This window comes from Salvelinus namaycush, chromosome 2, assembly GCF_016432855.1.
Source record: "Salvelinus namaycush isolate Seneca chromosome 2, SaNama_1.0, whole genome shotgun sequence".
Lineage (NCBI taxonomy): Eukaryota > Metazoa > Chordata > Actinopteri > Salmoniformes > Salmonidae > Salvelinus > Salvelinus namaycush.
Window position 1 is genome coordinate 49,282,097 of NC_052308.1, and position 23,905 is coordinate 49,306,001.

A 23,905-nucleotide genomic window follows, 5' to 3' on the forward strand; every position below is an offset into this window, starting at 1 on the left:
AAATGGTGTACCTAAATAAAATGCACTCATTGCTGAGCTTACGTTAGTTCAATTAAACTAACAAATGCAGAAGAATACAATGTTTCAGGTGATCATAAAACAAGAATACATAGTGTTGATATTAGGTAACGTTAGTAAGCCTAGCTAACTACCAAAGAATTCCAATGAATGCGGCTAGCTAAATTACATGGATTGCACGAGGACCTGGCCAAAACCAAGGATAATCATTGCATACATCAACTGCTTTGCGACGTTAGACAACATCAGGAATATTAGCAAAGGAATCTAAACTATGAAAGACTTAAACTACCCCATGAAGGACAACAAAGTGACAGTTGCATTAGCTAGAGAACAGGCTTACTGATACAGAATTTCTATTGATGGCGTTATGATACTGAAAGATAAAAAGCAATTCAATGCGTTTAAACTAAAACATTGAAAAGTTGACCAACCCCCCAAAATACACATTTAACATGACAACCACTCACCTAGTGAGACATTCCAACCCAGCACAAATAAAATATCCTCCTGTGTTGTCTGCAGATCTTCGAGTATTCCAACATCAAATCGAACTAGACCAGTAGGCCTCCACCTCGGCCTCGGCGTCTCCTGTATCCTTTGCTCCCCAAGATAGCTCCCTCTCCCGGGGTAGGAAACAAACTTCTCTATGTCTCCCACGCAAAGGTTAAAAGTTTAATTCCCTGTCCTGCTTGGGCACCGTATTTCCATCGCGTGTCTATGTTGAATCCCCGGTGCTTGGATCCATTTATTATGGCGTTTTATATGATTTACAATTTATATTTATAAAGGGGTATATGCTGCTCTATGTTGTACAGGGCTCTGATTCTGTCTCGGGTTCTAACATTCGCAGTGGCACCCATCCCCCTTCACCGGCATCGAACGCGGGTCCCAGCGAAAGTGACACACAACCATGCCACCGGGTTTCCCAAGCGATGATGCAGGGGCTGATTAATAGGGCGGGTTTTGCGCCGATGTCCTGCCTCCTATATATTATTAGTTTGTATGAGCAAGCGATTGGGCGACGAATTTTGATTTTCTCTACGCAGAGGGCGTGACGTTCTTCTAGGAGGGGTGTGGAAGCACATTCGGATTCTGCTATGTGTAGTGGTGGCACACAGGAGTGAGAGCAAGTGACGGTAGAATGGATGGATTTGGCAGAGAATTTGATACAAAAAGCGGACCCGTGTCTACAGTACGAAGAAAATGCTCAAGTAATTAAATGAAAAAGCCGTGGATTTTTTTCTCTCATTATTTTATAGAAGGATTATATTGCTTGAATGTTTTATGTGTTTGCTCAACGAAAAGAGAAAACAACTTCGTTACATGCATTTAGAGCTAATCATTAGAGTATCCAATTTTAGCTAAACGGGGTCTACGGGGCCCCATAAAAGGGAATACGACAGAATATGAGGTATCGGGCGCGCTTGTATGATCGATCTGACATGGGATTGGGCAGGGAAATTGACCAGGGTTGTATGTATTAACTCTGGTCCCACCTACTGCCCAGCCCGAATTCAGTCGCTCCACACTTGAGTGGGGATAACCATTGATACGCTTCACGAAAATGCTATCTATTCGAATGGCTCATTAACTGCACGAAAATACAATGTTTGCGAGCAGATCGTATTTTCTTATAAAAAAAAACACATTCCATAGCAGTAAAACATATTTGATTTTGGGCTATATTATACTGTTCTTACGCACATCCAAAGAATGGATGAAATGTTACAGATTCCGCTTCCATTATCCTTCATTGGTAAACAATAAATAATAACTGCGTCTGAGGAAGAAAGGATGTAATTAAGCGTTCGGCTTCTTAATTTGTTCTGACGTCATTAGACCTGGGAGAATAATTGGGATTGGCTAAAGTGATCACGCTACTGTCATTATTTTTGCAACGGTGGGAAGTGGAAATACGGCTAGACTATATAACGCTGTTTTTTCACGCTTCTCAAATGTATAAATTGTTACTTTTACTCAGATGAATTGTTCCGAACCCAATGCATTTTGACAGTAGGTGAAAAATGTAACCACAAACTCACAATAAAGATGTTAAACTGTGTACATTTTTGTGAATATAAATTATCAATTTGAGACCTTACATACACTGTCTATTTCTGCACGATGAAAACGAAGATTATGTGATCTGAATAAATCAAGGGTTCTTTCGTTTTTTCCCCCTTTTCTATAACATTTTACTAATTTAGCAGACGGTCTTATACAGAGCGATTTACAGTTTAGTTCAACTGTGTACATTTCAGTGAACAGAAATTAAAGTTCCAAAATAGATAGATTGTACGACATCTTGGTTTTATTCCTCGCTTGGATTGATTTGGGGGAAGGGCAGACCATTCCTACACCCTTGACGTAATTGGCACCGGCTTTGTTAATTTATTTAGCTTCCTAGCTCTGCAGATATACGACTGGTACATTTACAACATTTTCTCGAGGGTAGCTCAATACATAAAACAAGCTAGACATGATGGGCTCCCGTAAACCTCTATTACCAAATAACTCATGAGAATGCATTCTAACCCAAATATAACAGAATAACACAATAACAAATAATTCCACACTGGTTTCCAGGTTCTCACACCCCTCTACCGAACCGAAAGACGCACCCAGGTTGTGTTTTGTAAATTGTTCTTGGGAAGTTGGGTAAGTGTAGACAGGATAACCTTTGTTCTGTAGCCCTCACGTGATTAAAGATCTCTTCTGAAGGACGATGTACAAGTTTCCCAGCAACCGTTCCAGATAGAGTGCCTTCGCCAATACTTCTATTGTAAATACGGTGAACAGGCTACAAACGTGGCAGGGCACAACTTCCAACATTAATAGTTTTAATACAATAAGCAAAACAGCAAAGTAATTTTGTGCCATACGACATTGTGTTGGGGTAGATATGTTCACATAAAACATAAGTGTTATACGGATCACGTAACTAAAACAAACAAAAAAATCAGTTCACTTGGTCAGGAGTCATTTCTAATTGTCTCCTTGGTTTTAATATGAACAAATGCTTGTAACACTGGAAGGTATCAAAGCCCTAACACATTAACATGGATGCAGCCATGGGGTTTTGCATGGTCTCTAACACAAATAATAAAAAAACATTTCATTTGAGTAACTGTTAGATGCAAGTCATGTAATTTCCATTTAAATCATTCATATAAGCCTTTTCCATATTTAGTAAGACTTCGGAGCCATTTATGGTCCCAAATGGAATCTCATGCCCACAAAATACAATTTATGTTTTATAGTAATGAACAAAGAGTTGTTTTAACAGAAACATACAATATATCCTAGGTATCTGTTAGTCAAATGTTGAAGACTGTAAGTGCAAGAATCAATTATTCTTTAAGCGGTCCTTAACAAATGTTAACCTGTATTTGCTACGCCATCTTAAAATGTATGTACCGGTTTGGTAAAAAAAAAAACTCACAGCGCAACCGTTTAGCTAGCTAGCTTCAGTGTGCTAACACATTTACCCTCAAAGCAGTTACACAAATATTTCACTTGTGTAAACTATTATCCATAATAGTCAGCTAAAGTACATGCGCTCAGGCACTGTGCAAGCATCAGCACTGTCACTTATTTTGACCCATACAATGAGTTCCTTACACTCAAATCCTATTCACCAAATACAGTGTTATTTCTGCCAAGCCCCCAGTCAAGGAATTATAACTCAGTGAGCCTCAAGTCGACCGTATCCTTTTTTGCAAGAACACAAAAATAAAATAAATGTAAAAAACACCAAAAATTATGTAACAAAGTCCAACAGTGATTGTGCGAAACGTTGAGGATGGCACACCCATAGCGACTGATAGACCTCTAGCGGCCTAAAGCCTGTAGCATGGGCAGCACCATTGAGGGCTTCCATGCTTCCGCCATTTGGAAGTAGTCAAAGTAGTCAACTGGGTGGGGATTCCTATGGGTTCTAGCCTCAATGGCGCTGCCCATGTTGTCAAAGTGCTATAATGGCACAGATAAAGATGAGCCCTTTATCTCAAATGGGCACACCACATTATATATGGCCTAAGCAGATGCACATAAATGCAATGGATGGACATTTGACATCAGTATGTAGTGTTATAGATTATAAGGGACATGGTATTTGGAAGAGAATGTATACATATACACCTTACCGTTACTATTTCTTTGATGTATAAAATTATCAGTAAAGCACTCTTCCCAAGCAGTAGGTCCCGTGTGGCTCAGTTGGTAGAGCATGGCGCTTGCAACGCCAGGGTTGTGGGTTCGATTCCCACGGGGGGCCAGTACAAAAAAGTATGAATGTATGTACTTGTAAGTCGCTCTGGATAAGAGCGTCTGCTAAATGACTTAAATGTAAATGTAAAATGCAGTATCCTAAAGGATCTAAAAGGATATTGCAATTACATATTTCGCTCCTTGAATTTATGACAACAGTATTTAACAATCACCAAAAGACTAGGTTCTATCCTTGATTTTTTTTCAAACGCTAAAATCATATCTTAAATTGGGAGATGGAATTAAGATTGTCATGGACTTACACCTTTATAAAAATTGGATATGATTCTCTCATATAGTAATGGACTTTCCCTTAACTAGCAAAACTCCATAATCAAAAAAAAGATACAAGTAGACACTAAAAGTTGTTCAAACTGCCATCAACATGGTCAGTTCGGGGAACCAGTCCCTTCCTCTCAACCTAAGCAGCTCTGTGTACATCTCTTCTCCAGTCAGTGGATCGGACAGGAAACAAGAAAAAAAATGGCTGAGTGTGTTCGTCTTGGTGGTGGTGTCATGTCTGGTTGTTTCTTTTTTCCTCTTTTTTGTTTCTTTATGTTGTTATGCGCTTGCATGTTGAGACCCTTTCGCTGTTAGGGGATGCTGCCCTCTGCTGGTTGCCCCAGTGGCAGTACATGGCCCTGCACCTCCACAGCCGGTTAAGTCCCTCAGAGCAGCTTCAGACTTCCAGTGACGTTGTTCACCATATCCTCTTCCCCAACGATGGCCAGGATGGTGCGCGAGCCAGCTTCCACCTGGCAAAAGGGCAGGAGGTCATATAATTTAGACTAGCATCCTTGTGGGGAGGAGGTACGAGGAATAGGTTGTAACAACAAGTGTGTGGGAAGGCAGGGAAGACTAGGCATTCATTAATTTAATCTCAATAGAGAACCCCTTAATATTAACTGATGCATATTGTTTATTATGTTGAATGAATTGCACCCCCCCGTCCTCTACAGAATTTGTGAGCCCCACATTTCTGCTGTATTGTCTTTTACAGTGCCCTCAAAAATGTTCACAACCCATGACTTTTTCCACATTGTTCTGTTACAGCCCGAATTTAAAATTTATTAAATTGAGATTGTGTGTCACTGGCCTACACACAATACCCCATCTCATAAAATGGCGCCGACAGAGGGCTGCCGTGCTTCTAGCTCTTAGGAAACTTTGCAGCTTTTTTTTTTTTAATGTATTATTTCTACCATTAGCCCAGAAAATGTGTTATTATATACAGTCGGGAAGAACTATTGGATATCAGAGCGGCGGTAACTCACCAGCACTATGACCAGGAATACGGCTTTCCCAAAGCGGATCCTTTGTTTGCACCCCCCAGGGCAATTGAACTGACTCCAGAGGCAGACCCCCAAAAAACGCCTGCGGAGGTACTCGGAGTGGTCTTCTAGTCCGACGTAGGAGGCGCGCACAACATCTACCGCTTCCCGAGCATATTACTCGCTATTGTTCAGTCTCTGGATAATAAAGTTGACGAGTTCAGGGCGAGGGTTTCTTTCCAGAGAGACATCACGGAAACATGGCTCTCTCGGGATATACTGTCAGAGTCAGTCCAGCCAGTTGGGTTCTCAGTTCATTGCGTAGACAGGAATAAATCTCTCTCCGGGTAGGAGGAGGGCGGTGGTGTATGTTTCATGATTAACAACTCATGGTGTGATTGTGATAACATACAGGAACTCAAGTCCTTTTGTTCACCCGACCTAGAATAACTTACAATCAAATGCAGACCGTATTATCTCCCAAGAGAATTCTCTTCAGTTATAGCGGTGTTTTGGGCTTTTGAGTGGCACAGCGGTCTAAGGCACTGCATCTAAGTGCTACAGACGTCACTACAGACCCTGGTTCGATTCCAGGCTGTATCACAACTGGCCGTGATTGGGAGTCCCATAAGGCGGCGCACAATTGGCCCAGCGTCGTCCGGGTTAGGGTTTGGCCGGGGTAGGTCATCATTGTAAATAAGAATTTGTTCTTAACTGACTTGCCTAGTTAAATAAAGCTTAAATAAAATAAAAATAAGTCACAGCCAAGTACCCCCCCACTCAAGCCGATACCACGACGGCCCTCAAAGAACTTCACTGGACTTTATGCAAACTGGAAACCACATATCCTGAGGCCACATTTATTGTAGCTGGGGATATTAGAGCCAATTTGAGAAAAAGGCTACCGAAGTTCTAACACATTGACTGTAGTACCCGCACTGCTAAAACACTCGACCACTGCCACTCCAACTTCCGGGATGCCTACAAGGCCCTCCCTCTCCCTCCTTTCGGCAAATCTGACCACGACTCCATTTTGCTCCTTCCTTCCTATAGACAGAAACTCAAGCAGGAAATACCGGTGCTAAGGACTATTTAATGCTGGTCTGACCAATCAGAATCCACGCTTCAAGATTGTTTTGATCACGCGGACTGGGATATGTTCTGGGTAGCTTCCGAGAATAATATTGACGAATATACCAATACGGTGACTGAGTTTATCAGGAAGTGTATAGGAGATGTTGTACCCACTGACTATTAAAACCTACCCAAACCAGAAACAGTGGATAGATGGCAGCATTTGAGCAAAACTGAAAGCGCAAACCACCGCATTTAACCATGGCAAGGTGACTGGGAATATGGCAGAACACAAACAGTGTAGTTTTCCCACCGCAAGGCAATCAAATATGCAAAACGTCATTATAGAGACGAAGCGGAGTCACAATTCAACGACTCAGACACGAGATGTGGCAGGGTCTACAGACAATAGACTACAAAAGGAAAACCAGCCAAGTCGCGGACACCGAATTCTTGCTTCCGGACAAGCTAAAAACCTTTGCCCGCTTTGAGGATAACAGTGCCACCGACACGGCTCGCTACCAAGGACTGTTGGCTCTCCTTTGCCGTGGCCGACGTGAGTAAGACATTTAAGCGTGTTAGCCCTGGCAAGGCTGCCGGGCCAGACGCCATCCCTAGCTGCGTCCTCAGAGCATGCGCAGACCAGCTGGCTGGTGTGTTTACAGACATATTCAATCACTCCCTATCCCAGTCTGCTGTCCCCACATGCTTCAAGATGGCCACCATTGTTCCTTTACCCAAGAAAGCAAAGGTAACTGAACTAAATGACTATCGCCCCATAGCACTCACTTCTGTCATCATGAAGTGCTTTGAGAGACTAGTCAAGGATCATATCACCTCTACCTTACCTGTCACTCTAGACATTTCAATTTCCTTACCGCCCCAATAGAGCCACAGACGATCCAATCGCCATTGCACTTCCCTATCCCATCTTGACAAGAGGAATACCTATGTAAGAATGCTGTTCACTGACTACAGCTCAGCATTTAACACCGTAGTACCCTCCAAGCTCATCATTAAGCTCGAGGCCCTGGGTCTGAACTCCACCCTGTGTCTAACTGGGTCCTGGACTTCCTGACTGGCCACCCCCATGTGGTGAAGGTAGAAAACACCACCTCCACTTTGCTGATCCTCAACACTGGGGCCCCCAGAAGGGTGCGTGCTCAGCCCCCTCCTGTACTCCCTGTTCACCAATGACTGCGTAGCCAAGCACGCCTCCAACTCAATCATCAAGTTTGCAGACGACACTACAGCGGTAGGCTTGATCACCAACAATGAGACAACCTACATGGAGGAGGTAAGGGCTCAGGGAGTGTGATGCCAGGAAAATAACCTCACTCAACGTCAACAAAACAAATGATCGTGGACTTCAGGAAACACCAAAGGGAGCACCCCCCTATCCACATCGATGGGACCGCAGTGGAGAAGGTGGAAAGCTTCAAGTTCCTCGGCGTACACGTCACTGACAAACTGAAATGGTCCACCCACACAGACAGTGTGGTGAAGAAGGCGCAACAGCGCCTCTTCAACCTCAGGAGGCTGAAGAAATTTGACGTGGCACCCAAAACCCACAAACTTCTACAAATGCACAATTGAGAGCATTCCTGTCAGGCTGTATCACCACCTGGAACGGCAACTGCACCGCCAGCAACCACAGGGCTCTACAGAGGGTGGTGGGTCTGCCCAACGCATCACCGGTGGCAAACTACCTGCCCTCCAGGACACCTACAGCACCCCATGTCACAGGAAGGCCAAAAAGATCAAGGACAACAATCACCCGAGCCACTGCCTGTTCACCCCTCTATCATCCAGAAGGCGAGGTCAGTACAGATGCATCAAAGCTGGGACCGAGAGACTGAAAAACAGCTTCTATCTCAAGGACATCAGACTGTTAAATTGGCATCACTAGCACAGAGGCTGCTGCCCATATACATAGACTTGAAATCACAGGCCATTTTAATAATGTTTACATATTTAGCATTACTCATCTCATATGTATATACTTTATTCTATTCTATCTTAGTCTATGCCGCTCTGATATTGCTCGTCCATATATTTATATATTCTTAATTCCATTCCTTTACTTAGATTTGTGTGTAGTCGGTGTATGTTGTGAAATTGTTAGCCATTACTTGTTAGATATCACTACATTGTCAGAGATAGAAACACAAGCATTTCGCTACAGCCACAATAACATCTGCTAAACACGTGTATGTGACCAATAAAATTTGATGACAAAGTGGAATTATGTTTAGACATTTTTACAAACGAAAAGCTGAAATGAATCGGTAAGTATTCAACCCCTTTGTTACGGCAAGCCTAAATAAAGTTCAGGAGTAAAAATGTGCTTAACAAGTCACGTAAATTGCATGGACTCACTGTGCGCAATAGTGTTTAACAATTTGAATGACTACCTCATCTCTGTACTCCACACATACAGATAATTGTAAGGTCCCTCAGTCGAGCAGTGAATTTCAAACAGATTCAACCATGAAGACCAGGGAGGTTTTCCAATGTAGATGGGTCAAAATAAAAAAAAAGCAGACATTGAATATCCCTTTGAGCAGCGTGAAGTTATTAAACTTATTACACTTTCACTACAAATATACAGGCGTCCTCTTCCTAACTCAAGTTGCTGTTGAGGAAGGCTGTTTAATGGCTGTGATAGGAGAAAACTGAGAATAGATCAACAACATTGTAGTTACTCCACAATACTAATCTAAATGACGAAAGTGAAAAGAGGGAATACTGAACAGAATTTTTTCTTCTCCAAAACATGCATCCTGTTTGCAATAAGGTATTAAATTAAAATTGCAAAAAACGTGGGCAAGAAATTAACTTTATGTCTGGAATACAAGGCTCTGTTTCAGGCAAATCCAACACAGCACGGAGTAACACTTCATATTTTCAATCATGGTGGTGGCTGCATCATGTTATGAGTATGCTCGTTGGAGAGTTTTTTTGAGCTAAGCACAGGCAAAATCCTAGAGGAAAACCTGGTTGTCTGCTTTCCAACAGCCACTGGGAGACAAATTCATCTTTCAGCAGGACAATAACCTAAAACTCAAAGCCAAATATACACTGGAGTTGCTTACCAAGACAACATTGAATGGGTTAATTTACTGTATACATTGAGTGGCCTAGTTAGTTTTGATGGCAAGACATGAAAATGGCTGTCTAGCAATGATCAACAACCAACTTGACAGAGCTTGAAGAACTTCAAAAATAATAATGTACAAATATTGTAAAATCCAGGTGTTAAAAGCTTTGAGACTTTCTGGGAAAGACTCACAGCTATAATCGCTGCCAAAGTTGATTCTAACATGTATTGACTCATGGGTGTAAATGAGATATTTCTGCATTTCCTTTTCAATAAATTTGCAAACATTTCTAAAAACATGTTTTCAATTTGTCATTGTGGGGAATTGTGTGTAGATGGGTGAGTAAATAAATAAATATTTTGAATTCAGGCTGTGACAAAATGTGGAATACGTCAAGGGGGATGAAAACTTTGAAGGCACTCTTATTTTCTCAAACCCATTGTAATATTTATGTACCCCGTCTAATCCCATTTTATAATACCAAAAGTTAAATAAAAAATCTTGGTTACAAAAAAAGTTATTGCACATTTAGCAGGCTATGATTTGAAATAGGCTATTATAAGTGTTTTATTTTATTAGGTATCGTTAAGGCCGTCTCATGTGCTTATCAATATACACAGCACCTTTTCCCCCACTCCTATGGATAAAACAATTGTATAATGTCATACAGAAGTTTTACAAAACGGGAACTTTCAAATGCACGCTGTCATTACTAAATATGTAATGTGATAGGTATTTAAGTTTTTTTTTTTTTTACACAAACAATTTGATTAATTAAATATTTAATCTGTCACCTTTGATGACGCAATGTTCGCAAGAGGGAACGAATCTGATTTCATTGGTCCTCAACACACGTCTCAGACACTTCATAAACAGAGTTAGCCCCTAGTTAGCTTGCCCCAGAGCAGGTTAGTTCTGAAGCATATACATTTACCTGGCTATACGGTGAGCCTCTTTTGTGGTACCGGCTGTCCCAAGTTGAACTCAGAGTTGACCAAAGTTATCTCGCCAACTCCTCAAACCAGATGGGTATACTACGTTCAAACTCAATACTTATCATAATGGCTGGGCGTACCCCTGAAAGCAGACACTATAGTGTTACGTGGAAACTAAATGGCTTCCACGTAACACAGCAGGTGCTGCTGTGGACCCCCAATGCTGGTGCATGTGTCTGTAAGCAGGAGCTACGAAACAGTCATGGTGGGGCTGTGTGCCTGTAAGCAGGTGCAGCAGTGCTACCATAGAGCCGTAATAGTGGCGCATTGGGTCTGTAACTAGGTCCTGAAACCGCTGCCGTGTAGCCGCACGTCTCACCTGGGTGCGTCCGGCGTCCTGGACCAGATACGTGGGCAGACTAAGGCTCATTGCCAGGGCCTGCAGCTCCAAAAGGTGAGCCATGTTGGTCCCCTGCAACACCACCTTCTTCGCCCTGCACACCACAAACACACAGATATCCTGCTGTGGCAAACATCGACAGCAGGTTGAACCGGCACATAGAACAGCCAGATAGTGGTATTGCCATTACCAGCTATCGTCATGGCGTTATAAGTGTCTGGCGTTCTTAACCTGATCAGATCCAATTTGTTCAGCAGTATGGAGTCTCAAGTAACACATATGATTATGGTATTGCTCCAGTAAAGCCCTCATGAAAAAAATGGTCCAGTCCAGTCAGTTCCTTACCCGCCATGGTCCCACTTCCAGGCCATCTCCCTCCAGCTGTTCTTCTCCTGCAGGGCCTGGTAAAGCCCTACGGCCGCATGGCCCACCTGCGCAGCCACCTACACAACACACACACCAAACACTTTCAGAGTAAGCAGAAATCTTTTTTTTTTTAAAGTTTAATGTATTAGCTTTGAGTGTGAGGTGTGATTCTCATTTAAAAACAACAGGGGCAAACTGGGCCATTATGTTGGAACAAACTACACCACAACAAGCATACTAGCCAAACAACATCTATCATATCTAGCTATGTAATGTTTTTGCACCATGTAATTTAGGGACCACAATGGCAATAAGTCTGACTTTGTGATATTCCTGTCACACGTTCACAATGCATGCATTGGTTTTCTTAAACTGGCAAATAAAATCAAAACACATTCCAACCCCTGTCTTCAAACTGACCTTTCCCACACCCATGGCCAGGTCCATGTTCACCACAAACACCATCTTGAACATGAGGTCGTCGTCTCCTTCTTCCTGAGGGGACGAGAGAGAGCGAGAGAGAGCGAGAGAGAGAGAGAGAGAGAGAGAGAGAGAGAGAGAGACAGTCAGGGTGGGCTCAGACACAATACAGGAGAGGTAATGTACCAAAGTGTACCTGTGCGGACTAAGGCTATCTTATGGGTACCTCATTCTCCAGCTTGTTGAAGTAGTACATGGCAGCCTCCTCAGCAGACACATTTCGGGTGTGCAAGAGTGCCTGCGGGATGTAGAAACATAGAAAATGTCAGAAAATTATGTTGGATGGATTAGACATGTCAATCATAGCTATGGTACTCTTTACAGTCATTATGAATGCCTTAGTAAGTAGATAAATATAAATATTGCATTAGAAAATTAAATGCAGAACCAAGATAAAATTGACATATACTGCAGATCATATCTCAGGAAATGCAAGAGCACCTGTATACAGTAAATTAACCCACCTGCTTGGCAGCCTCCTCTGGGATGTCCAGCTCTCGAAGCTGCTGTAGGTACACAGGGTTGACCTCCTGAGAGCCAGAGTCTGGGCCTGTCTGTTGGTCGGAGGGCTCCATAGTTAGCTGGAGCTAGTTGGATTAGAGTTAGTTTAATAAGGTGCACCATTCAAAAAACACTCAATATATACACCTTAGCGTAGTTCTCCACAAGCTGTGTCAATTAATTTAAAAGACTAGCACCATGATGTTAAATTATTAACTTTTGGTGCCTGTATTTCCTGTTCAACTAGGCTTGAGGCACAGCCAGAGAACCATAATGCATTATCATCCTAGTAGACTAGCCATCAGGGTTATTCTCATCCTAGTAGACTAGCCATCAGGGTTATTCTCATCCTAGTAGACAAGCCATCAGGGCTAGGGTTGCAAAGGGTTGGAAACTTTCCGGTAAATTTCGGGAATTTCAGAAATTTTCCATGAATTTTGCTTAAATTCATAAAATGTTAGCTTATAACATTGAACCTTTTTTGTGAGATACACATAAGGCAATTCTATGTCTTATGGCATATTTTGGTTAAACTATCCAATTCAATGGAATTGCAACCCTCGGCACACACAGTGCATTCTTCCATCACATGTGCAGCTGATTCTCAAGATCTTGCACACTAATGAGATGCTATTGAGCCCACACTACTACACTGTCTGAGCCAAGGACTACATGGGTTCTGTTAAGTTGTGATAACAATACTGGGTGGGGTGAATATACACTGCTCAAAAAAATAAAGGGAACACTTAAACAACACAATGTAAGTCCAAGTCAATCACACTTCTGTGAAATCAAACTGTCCACTTAGGAAGCAACACTGATTGACAATAAATTTCACATGCTGTTGTGCAAATGGAATAGACAACAGGTGGAAATTATAGGCAATTAGCAAGACATCCCCAATAAAGGAGTGGTTCTGCAGGTGGTGACCACAGACCACTTCTCAGTTCCTATGCTTCCTGGCTGATGTTTTGGTCACTTTTGAATGCTGGCGGTGCTTTCACTCTAGTGGTAGCATGAGACGGAGTCTACAACCAACACAAGTGGCTCAGGTAGTGCAGCTCATCCAGGATGGCACATCAATGCGAGCTGTGGCAAGAAGGTTTGCTGTGTCTGTCAGCGTAGTGTCCAGAGCATGGAGGCGCTACCAGGAGACAGGCCAGTACATCAGGAGACGTGGAGGAGGCCGTAGGAGGGCAACAACCCAGCAGCAGGACCGCTACCTCCGCCTTTGTGCAAGGAGGAGCACTGCCAGAGCCCTGCAAAATGACCTCCAGCAGGCCACAAATGTGCATGTGTCTGCTCAAACGGTCAGAAACAGACTCCATGAGGGTGGTATGAGGTGCCCGACGTTCACAGGTGGGGGTTGTGCTTACAGCCCAACACCGTGCAAGACGTTTGGCATTTGCCAGAGAACACCAAGATTGGCAAATTCGCCACTGGTGCCCTGTGCTCTTCACAGATGAAAGCAGGTTCACACTGAGCACGTGACAGACGTGACAGAGTCTGGAGACGCCGTGGAGAACGTTCTGCTGCCTGCAACATCCTCCAGCATGACCGGTTTGGCGGTGGGTCAGTCATGGTGTTGGGTGGCATTTCTTTGGGGGGGGCCGCACAGCCCTCCATGTGCTCGCCAGAGGTAGCCTGACTGCCATTAGGTACCGAGATGAGATCCTCAGACCCCTTGTGAGACCATATGCTGGTGCGGTTGGCCCTGGGTTCCTCCTAATGCAAGGAAACCATCCGCCACCTCATCAGGAGCATGCCCAGGCGTTGTAGGGAGGTCATACAGGAACGTGGAGGCCACACACACTACTGAGCCTCATTTTGACTTGTTTTAAGGACATTACATCAAAGTTGGATCAGCCTGTAGTGTGGTTTTCCACTTTAATTTTGAGTGTGACTCCAAATCCAGACCTCCATGGGTTGATAAATTTGATTTCCATTGATAATTTGTGTGATTTTGTTGTCAGCACATTCAACTATGTAAAGAAAAAAGTATTTAATAAGAATATTTCATTCATTCAGATCTAGGATGTGTTATTTTAGTGTTCCCTTAATTTTTTTGAGCAGTGTATTTAATATGACATACATGATTCTTTGTTTACTAGTAAACAGTAGCCTACAGCAAAGTGTGTTGAAATAATTTCTAACTTGTTAACAATTTCTGCTATTTAGTTTTTACTACCATGTGGGTTTTAGCTTGCTTGAGCCTGCTGAGGAGTGTTAATTCACCTGTTTCCATACATGTTTCATTTTAAAACATTTATCTCACAAAAGGAGTTGTTTAATCTAACTGCTTAACTATTTATCTGTTCATGGAATTGTATTTGGGTATTTTTACATTTTCTTCCCCTAATCTTTACAGGAAAATGCCACAGGCACCATCTGATGTGTGGAGACATTTCACTGCAGCTAATGAAGGAAAAGCTGTGTACATTTCCAAATAGTGTGCCAAATCATATGTGAAAAATGAAAAAAAGATACAGAATCATCTGGCCAAGTGCATAAAGTTCCCTCAGCACTCACAACAAGCAAACTCTGACAAAAGTCCCTCTACTTCTATTCGAGGTGAACATTATGAATCAGACATCTTATCGATAGCAACAGCTCATGGTCCTCCTGGAATCAGAAGTTTTTTTGACTCAATGGAGGAATGTAGTCAGAAATGCAGATGAATGTCTTGCTCGAGCTGTGTATGCAACTGGTTCAACGCTGATGCACACAGGCAATGTGTATTGGAAGAGATTTCTTTAAGTTCCTTGCCACATATACACCCCTCCAACCAGACATGCTTTATCTACTAATTTGCTGGATGCAGATTTCAACAGAGTTCAAGTGAAGGTCAAGCAAATCATAGAGAAAGCAGACTGTATTGCAATCATCTCTGATGGGTGGTTGAATGTTCATGGGCAAGGAATAATTAACTACATCCTCTCCACCCCTCAACCAGTGTTCTACAAGAGCACAGACACAAGGGACAACAGACACACCGGTCTCTACATTGCAGATGAGCTGAAGGCAGTCATCAATGACCTTGGACCACAGAAGGTATTTGCACTGGTGACAGACAATGCTGCAAACATGCAGGCTGCTTGGTCTAAAGTGGAGGAGTCCTACCCTCAGATCACACCCATTGGCTGTGCTGCTCATGCATTGAATCTGCTCCTCATGGACATCATGGCACTGAAAACAATGGATAGACTCTACAAATGAACCAAGGAAATTGTTAGGTATGTGAAGGGTCATCAAGTTATAGCAGCAATCTACCTCACCAAGCAAAGTGAGCAGAATAAGAGCACCACATTGAAGCTGCCCAGCAACACCCGTTGGGGTGGTGTTGTCATCCTGGATGGGAAGGAGTCTCTCCAAGGAATGGCCATATCACAGTCTGCCGATGGACAGCCCCATCAAGAGGATCCTCCTGGATGATGTATTTGGGGAGAGTGTGGTAAGCAGCCTGAAACTCCTGAAACCTATAGAAGTAGCCATCGCACAGATTGAGGGAGACAATGCCATCCTGTGATGTTCAGACTCTGCTTGCAGATGTAAGAGAAGAAATCTGTACTGCCCTGCCCACTTCACTGTTGCTCCACGCAGAGGAAACTGTAGTTCTGAAATACATCAAAAAGCGTGAAGACTTCTGCCCGAAGCCCATACACGCCGCAGTGTACATGTTGGTCCCCAAGTATGCTGGCAAGAGCATCTTGTCTGGTGCAGAGATCAACAGTGCCTATGGTGTCATCACCACCGTGTCTCGCCACCTTGGCCTGGATGAGGGCATGGTTCTTGGCAGTCTGGAGAAGTACACTTCCAAGCAAGGGCTTTGGGATGGAGATGCAATATGGCAGTCGTGCCAACATATCTCATCAGCCACCTGGTGGAAGGGACTCTGTGGATCTGAGGCTCTTTCCCTTGTTGCCTCCATCATCCTCCAAATCCCACCAACATCAGCCACCTCAGAGCGCAACTGGTCCTTGTTTGGGAACACACACAACAGGCTGACAAATACATCCCATGTGAAGAGTCAACTCATTTAATTAAAGTTCAATTCGGGAACTAAATTGTTTGGGGGGTTTTTCTATTGGAAGGATTTAATCATTTGCAATTATGTCTACTTATGATACGGTAAAATGTTTATGTTTGTCTCCATATGATATGGTAAATATATCCAATGCTAAAAACATCAAATTTAAATTGTATTAATATTAATGTGCATATATTTTCGTTAATTCACACGGAAAATGTACACCTCTGAATATTCCCCAAAATGTGCAATCCTAATCAGGGCATTCTCATCCAAGTAGACTAGCCGGCATCAGGGCATTCTCAACCTGATGGCTAGTCTCTTGACAACTAGGTAAGACACCCCGTAACTAGCCAGCTGTTTCACTAACTAACTTTAGTTAACTGATATCATAGCTACCTAGCAACCTAAATCAAAATTGTGTAGTTAGCCAGACATCAGTGGTCTACAGCTAGCCAGCTAAGTAGCTACGTCGAGGAAGCTAACATAGCCAGGTAACGATAGCTTTCTAGCTACAACGCACGCAACTAACGTCCGTTAGGTAAATTACTAACGTTAGCCAATTAACGTTACCGACAGAGAAGAGCAAGTCGTGTCTAACGTTAGCCAGCTATCTAGCTAGTTACTCATATAATGGCATGAAACTAATTATATCGCTTACAAATTGGCAGCTCGATTGTGGGATGACATCTAACTAGTTAGCCAACGGTGATAAACAAGACACCGAGGTGAAATAATGTCAACCATGAAATAGAAAACAAACCGTAACGTTAGCCAACCAACTAAATTGGCTACAGTACCTAGTAGCATGCGTTGTAACAGTAATATTATTGAGCAGCACGCATTAACGTTAACTAATAGCTGATTGCATTTTCTACATTGTAACTAAACATCGTTATGTTTTAGCTAGTTACCTAGCTAGCTAACATGCATTTGTTTGCTATGTATTATTTTTCCTGCAAGTTCTGGCTAGCCAACGTTAGCTAGTTTACAGTGTAAAATTGCGCCAGCCACTCCTACCTGCGCTGCCTAGATAGCGTGTTAGCTATAATCCCTGTGAATTAGTGGGATGGGAGTGCAAATTTGCAAACCAGTATTCACGCAGTCCTTTCACTACGAAGAAGCCAGGTTGTTGACTGCAGATTACTTGTTCATTCAAAAATGGGCGTGTTGTGGTTTTCCCTCTTTACACCATTTTGAGCACGGTTCGTTCCGAGAGGAAGAGGCCAAGCGAGAGGGTTTACTCCGCCCAAAATCTGTCCACCAAAATAAGACCATGAAGTGAGCAATTTTTGTATGGGGGTCATTGAATGTCTAATTTGGTCAACCAAAGATGTACTTGCTAATTTGCTACGTGAGGTTTATTCGATCGAATAGAAGCTTTGTAATGGTTAGGTTTTTATAAATGCACTGATGAGTTAACGCACGTGGCATTTTGGCAAAAACGTTATCCGAGTTGTGCCCATAGAGAATGATAGAGGCCTCTAGTGGCCAAAAGGACGTATTTTCGGACTACATCCAAAATGTATATTGGCGCTACATACTGGGTGGGGTAAAAACTGATACTTGAACGAAAAAAATAAAACATTCATATTATTCTCAAAAAACAAAATGTACTCAGATCCCTACACAGCCTCTGGGGCCTGAACGGGTGAAGCATCTTCAGACAGTATTCCCTGCAATGTTTCAGCTGTGAAATCCTGGAGATCCAAGAACCCAATACACGCAGCAAAATCAACCTTCACGATTAGTGTTTCAGGATCTCTCAACTGGCTGACATCAACAGACTGTTGGGCATCCACTGCCATAGCTTCATCATCTCTACTCGCTGCTTTGACAATTGTCACTGCCTCTGCATATTAGACCTTCGACAGTCCTGATCTGTCCTACTTTGACCTCCTTCACCCTAACAGGGCACTAGGGGAACTCTGGAACGTGACTCCCATCACAATTGCAACACCTTGCATCCTCAGACTCTTCAACAATGATATTCCGTTTGCAAACACGTGACACATGGCCAAACGTTTACATTTATGACATTGAAGTGACTTTTGTACATAAGCTCGCACAGCATATGTATATCTCATATATCCCAGCTTTACATGGGTTGGGAGAAATTCTTCATCAAACATAAGAAAGGCTTTCCTGCTCCTTTCCATTCACAGTGCGGGTTAAGCGACGTGAATCAGATGATAAACACTTGGCCAAAATGTTAGAACTGAATGTTTTTACATTAGCATGTTGTAAGTTGCTTCATCATAAACCATGAAGCCTCAATATCCATCGAGATGCCAGATATGACACCTTTTATCGGTGCCCTACTCCGATAATCATAGCATTCCACTTCATGCGTAGATCATTTGAACAGCCACAGTGCTTTCTCCTTTAGTTCTTTTGACACACATGAAATCAACATCAGATCACTGACTGACTCCACTTCTCCCAATGTATCCTTCACCATCTTTGTGACCGCAAACAGGTTCCCCCCCCAAAAAAACATCCTTGCTCATGAAATGCATTCCAACATGAGGCATTATCATACTGAGGCTAATCTTCATTTACAACTTTAGCCCTTTTAGCTCCATTCTCAGATGTTACAGTATTCCACTAAATGTCTCGATCTTCACTCGCGCCAACAGAATCAAGCAGTGATTCTGCTTCCGCCATTGCTCTAAAAAAAAACAACAACCCTCCTCAATCTTTCTGGGCAGCGCCATTTAGAGTTTCAACCATTTTAATGAAGTCCACTGGGTCGGACTTCCAACTTCATTGGCTGATCCCTCCTGGTGACCCGGTTGGAGTCATGTCATCAGGAGGGATCAGACAATCGTGAAGAAGAAAATGGAGATTTCCTCAATGGCACTATATGGTTGTGCCTGTTGTTCACTAACTTTACATAGCAGGCCTAGAAAAGAGAAAGACACCTGAGCGGAGTTCATAAAATAGATTGAAAATACGGTATCCCTGAAGACAGGATGTTAGCATTTTCTGCTGACTCCGCATCAGTGAGGTATAATAAGAACTGGAGACTGCGTCCAAGATGTCCGACCATTGTTTTCAAGGTATACTACTCATGTCTTCTTCAATGACGTTTAACGGCAGTTGGCAATAAATGTTGTATTGCACCCACCGACTAGACTGGAATATAACTCCCTTATACTTGGAAAGTAGGGAAATAAATACCCTACCATCTAACCCTACACTCATTAAAAACCCACCACCCTACTCCACTATTTAAACCTATCTAGTCCTACCTCAGTCCAACAGCCTAAAAGGACAGGACACCACCACTCAACAGACCCTGTAACTCTTCTGACGTCAAATCTCGTACACCCAAATACTTCTCTGCAGCTGCCATCACAACCTCTATTTTCAACGACATAATGACATGATAACCATTGCTATGAACGCTAAAAAGCCAATCTTACTGAAGCATACATCACTCTTTGGCCATTCCCTCTGTACTGGTACAGATCTACTACATGCAAAACTTCTCAGGATCCCTCCCCTTTGACCAGTCTTCCTCAACTTTCTTCACTGCCTCAGCATACAACACCCTCTGCTCTACTCTAACCCTGGTAACCTCAACCTGCCTCTCTCACAACAGACATTTCTGATCCCCAGCCACTTGGGCACCCCTACAATTAACACGTACCGCATCTTTACCCAATGCTGCACGTTCCTTTGTCTCATGCCCTTCTGCTCACACCTAGGAACCTCCCTCCTACACACTGCTGCCACATGCGCATACGCTTGACACCTGTAACAACGTAATGTATTTGGCACATAAGCTCGTACGGGATAACTGAAATATCCTAACATCACTATCGGCCAAATACTCAACATCAAAACGACAGACAATTAGTCTTTCACCACTCACGCCACCCTGTTAGTGTTGCACCAAACGACGAGTATCACAAACACCAGGAATCTTTCCCTTCAGTTGATCCACTTTCACATTTACCACTACCCCAGTAGTCACTCCTTTCAATAGTGCCCTTTTCTTGAGAGCAATTCAAGTCACATCTCTTGTCCGAATTCGTTTGGTGCGAAGTGCCTGCTCCCTCTGACCAGCAGAAACACAAACAATTATCACAAGACCACTTCAGGTTACCTCCACCGATTCCACAGCACCCGACTCTGGTTTCACCCACCCTGAAACCACAAATGGATAATCTACTCATGTTCCAGATTGTATCTGGTTTATACAGACCAGCATCACATGCGCACTAGCACTCAGTGCGCACAGGGAGCAGTAAAGATATCATCCATAAACATGGCAGACATTGGATGAATATAAAATGTTACTATCTTTGGCTGTGAGTGATGAAAAAAGACATCTGCCTCAGCGACAATTATTTGAATAATTCAACGTATGGTGATGACTAAAGTGTCTTATTAGGAATGTTCAAATCTATGTGGCCGTCTATGGAAATTGTCTTTCTGGACTGTCAGTTAAGCTGCAGTACCAAAGCAAAACAGTAGGTGCATTCGAAGACAGTGCTTCTTGACCAGAACCCTGGCCCCTTGCTCGGCATAGGCAATAGAAAAGCGTATCTGCCCTCTTCTGCCCTCTCATTGGCTAGAATGGTCCCACCCTCCTCACTCCTGCTTACCATCTTTGAGGACATGTATTTCCATTGTTATAGCAGTCACTTGACCATCTTACCAATATAACAGATAATATTTGGCTCCTTTTCCCGTTGTACTCTACCAGGTGGCGTCACTTTTAACCCCCCCCCCCCCCCACACACACACACATCCAGTTCTGCACTAATAATGGGTCGTGTGAAACTAAATTTGTTCCTCCGTCATTAGGTTCTGAAAGTTTCCTAACTTTGTTCAAGTAGTTTCCCATGCATGCTGCTTAGTCACTTCATGACCCTCCTCAAACTGATTTGTTTTGCATATGGTGTGTGAAGGCATTAGGTAATGTTAGAGCGATTATTTCATTTTCATGACTAAGTGAAGGGCCTTCCATTCCTCATTTCCTTACACTGATCTGAAAGCAATATGTCAGTGCAGACAAATGTGGAAACGAGCATAGTGGACTGAAATTCCCTTCACTTCAAAACATTACTCCATATGAGACAGGTGTAGACAAAGAGCGTGTGATTTTACGAATACTTTATTAAACACACCTCCAGGTAGTGTGAATTTACACTCTCTTATTAAACAGATTAAGTCGCTACAAGTTACATTGTTGAAGTCATTATGTACAATGATATTAACAGACAAAAGAAGAACCATCCTTACAAATTGCTCATTGCAGAGCCTGCTCTACATAGCTGAATTTATACAGCCTAACAATAGTTAGTTTTTTTCCTCAAATGACCTCCATCATAAGGCTTCATACATACTCGTCTACATTAAAAGCATATGACAGTACTAATTGTCCATTCAAATGAGACATTAATTGCATGTGGTAAGTAGTGTGATGTTAGCCTATAGGCTACTATGATTCGGTTATACTGTGCAATCTAGGGATAATGGTGGTGCACATGAAAGAGCATCAAACTGGAGAACCTACACGATGGCATGTAACGGATACACTCCCTGCACATCTGTTAAAAAAAGGTGCCTCTCTCTGAAATGATTGGCTATCCAAACAGGAAGACACGTGATTGGGTTTTACAGTGAAATGATATGCCGACTCATTGCTATATCATATGAAGATATAGCCTACCAGGAAGGTGGTGTCAAACTTCATCCATAAATCAGTTAAGGCTTATGTGTAGTTAACATTCATGCAACACCTCCAATTCATGTGATAACGTTGTTGCTTGGTACGTAGCTTTACCAAAGGATTTCATCCTAACTTCAACAAACTATTAAAGCTCTGTGGGACAGAATGAGAAGTCTAGGGATGCGTCCCAAATGGTAGCGGATTCCCTACATAATGCATTACTTTTGACCAAATCCGTATAATCCTAACCCTAAATGGGTGCCATTTGGGACGCAACCTAGCTTTAGAAAATACGTCTGTTGTCTAATAGAGCATGTCGAGGTGAGCAAATGAGGAATAACATAGCCCACGGGGAAACCATTAGAACTCATATCGGTAAAGTTCAGAAATGGAAATTAATGCTTTACAATCCTAATATTTGAATCAAACCTTGGAAAATATGACTAGGTCAAAGAATTTTCTGTGAAACTTCATGTACAGTAAATACAGCAGTTTACTTGTGTTAGAATACAAGTTCAACAAATATAGGAGCGGTTGCCATCTTGTGTTCAATAGAAGAACTGCACATATCAATGAGCGGTCTCCAATGTCAGATAAGTAGTCTACCTCAGAACAGCACAAAGTGAAAAATCATGATTCAGTAGAATTTTCTTGGTTTAAAACAAAAAAGGAATGTTAAAAATGTACAACATGGGAAGCTGTATGAACATTCACCATAAAATACTGTCTGCGGGACACGTTTTAACTATATTAAATTCAAAAGTTGAGATTTGTTTGTTTAATCTCTGATCTAGTGTCCCTCCAGTGACCGTTACCTTTTAGAAACGTCAAAATAAACAGCGTTAAAGCAACAAACAGTCGAAGTAAACAATTCATTCACACGGTCACCTATTTTCAGTACCTTTTGAAAGACTGCCTCTGCTTTCAGTACCGTTCTTTTAGTCCTGCAGTCTAGTCAGGACAGAGCTATTCATTTCAACTCTTACAATAACATTTTCCTCCCGTTCCGATAACATAAAGACGAACAACGCACAGATGTGTATGGACGTGGGCGCTACCTGAAAAAGCGGAATGACAATTACAGATTTTAAAAGACTGATTAAAAAATATATATAATGTGTGAACTATGTGTGCGTGTGTGTGAAAGACACCATTTGACCTTATGATTTGGACGGATATGGAAAAGCTACTGTTATGACATAAAGAGAGTCAGGGGGAGAACACAATCTGGTTTACCATAGCAGACAAACAGTGATCACATGAAACAAGTTTCAATGAGATAAGAGGATAGCTTGAGTATTTAGTTGAGTAAAAGGAGGAGGAGAGTGCTGATAATTGATGAGACTCAAGACCCTTGAAACTACATCGTCACCAATTAATACAGTTGTATAGGGTATGTTTCCGAGTAATGTTTATGAAATGCTAATAAAACATTTTACTCTGCTGTGAAAAATTGTCTTGTCTTGAATGGGGGGGAGATCCAACCGGAATTCTGGCAATTGTGCACAAGAGAGAGGGAGGTATATACAAGTAATGCCCAACATATATACAGTACCAGTCAAAAGTTTGGACACACCTACTCATTCAAGGGTTTTTATTTATTTTCACTATTTTCTACATTGTAGAATAATAGTGAAGACATCAAAACTATGAAATAACACATATGGAATCATGTAGTAACCAAAAGTGTTAAATCAAAATATTTTATTTATGAGATTCTTCAAAGTAGCCACCCTTTGCCTCGCTGACAGCTTTGCACACTCTTGGCATTCTC

At 42.4% G+C, this 23,905-nt stretch overlaps 2 protein-coding genes across 5 annotated transcripts in view; both read right to left on the minus strand.

Annotated features, from left to right (window-relative positions):
- LOC120064304 (histone-lysine N-methyltransferase SETD5-like) overlaps positions 1–926 on the minus strand; it is a 50,717-nt gene extending 49,791 nt beyond the window's left edge. For all 3 annotated transcript variants that reach the window (XM_039014801.1, XM_039014793.1, XM_039014784.1), the window contains exon 1: positions 489–926. The gene's annotated coding sequence lies outside the window, so the exon portion shown is untranslated. The remainder of the gene's footprint in view (positions 1–488) is intronic.
- A 2,058-nt stretch (positions 927–2,984) lies between these two features.
- LOC120064321 (probable peptidyl-tRNA hydrolase 2) lies at positions 2,985–17,651 on the minus strand. 2 transcript variants are annotated; one of them, XM_039014823.1, is made up of 7 exons: positions 17,537–17,651; positions 12,382–12,504; positions 12,084–12,155; positions 11,858–11,932; positions 11,417–11,514; positions 11,051–11,165; positions 2,985–5,045 (listed from the first exon to the last, which is right to left on the minus strand). In XM_039014823.1, exons 2-7 carry the CDS (start codon positions 12,490–12,492, stop codon positions 4,959–4,961), a joined length of 558 nt encoding a protein of 185 aa, XP_038870751.1. In that variant the 5' UTR covers positions 12,493–12,504; positions 17,537–17,651; the 3' UTR covers positions 2,985–4,958. The 2 variants fall into 2 exon arrangements, with proteins under 2 accessions (XP_038870751.1, XP_038870742.1); XM_039014814.1 differs by having other exon boundaries at positions 17,466–17,651.
- Positions 17,652–23,905: the final 6,254 nt, after the last annotated feature.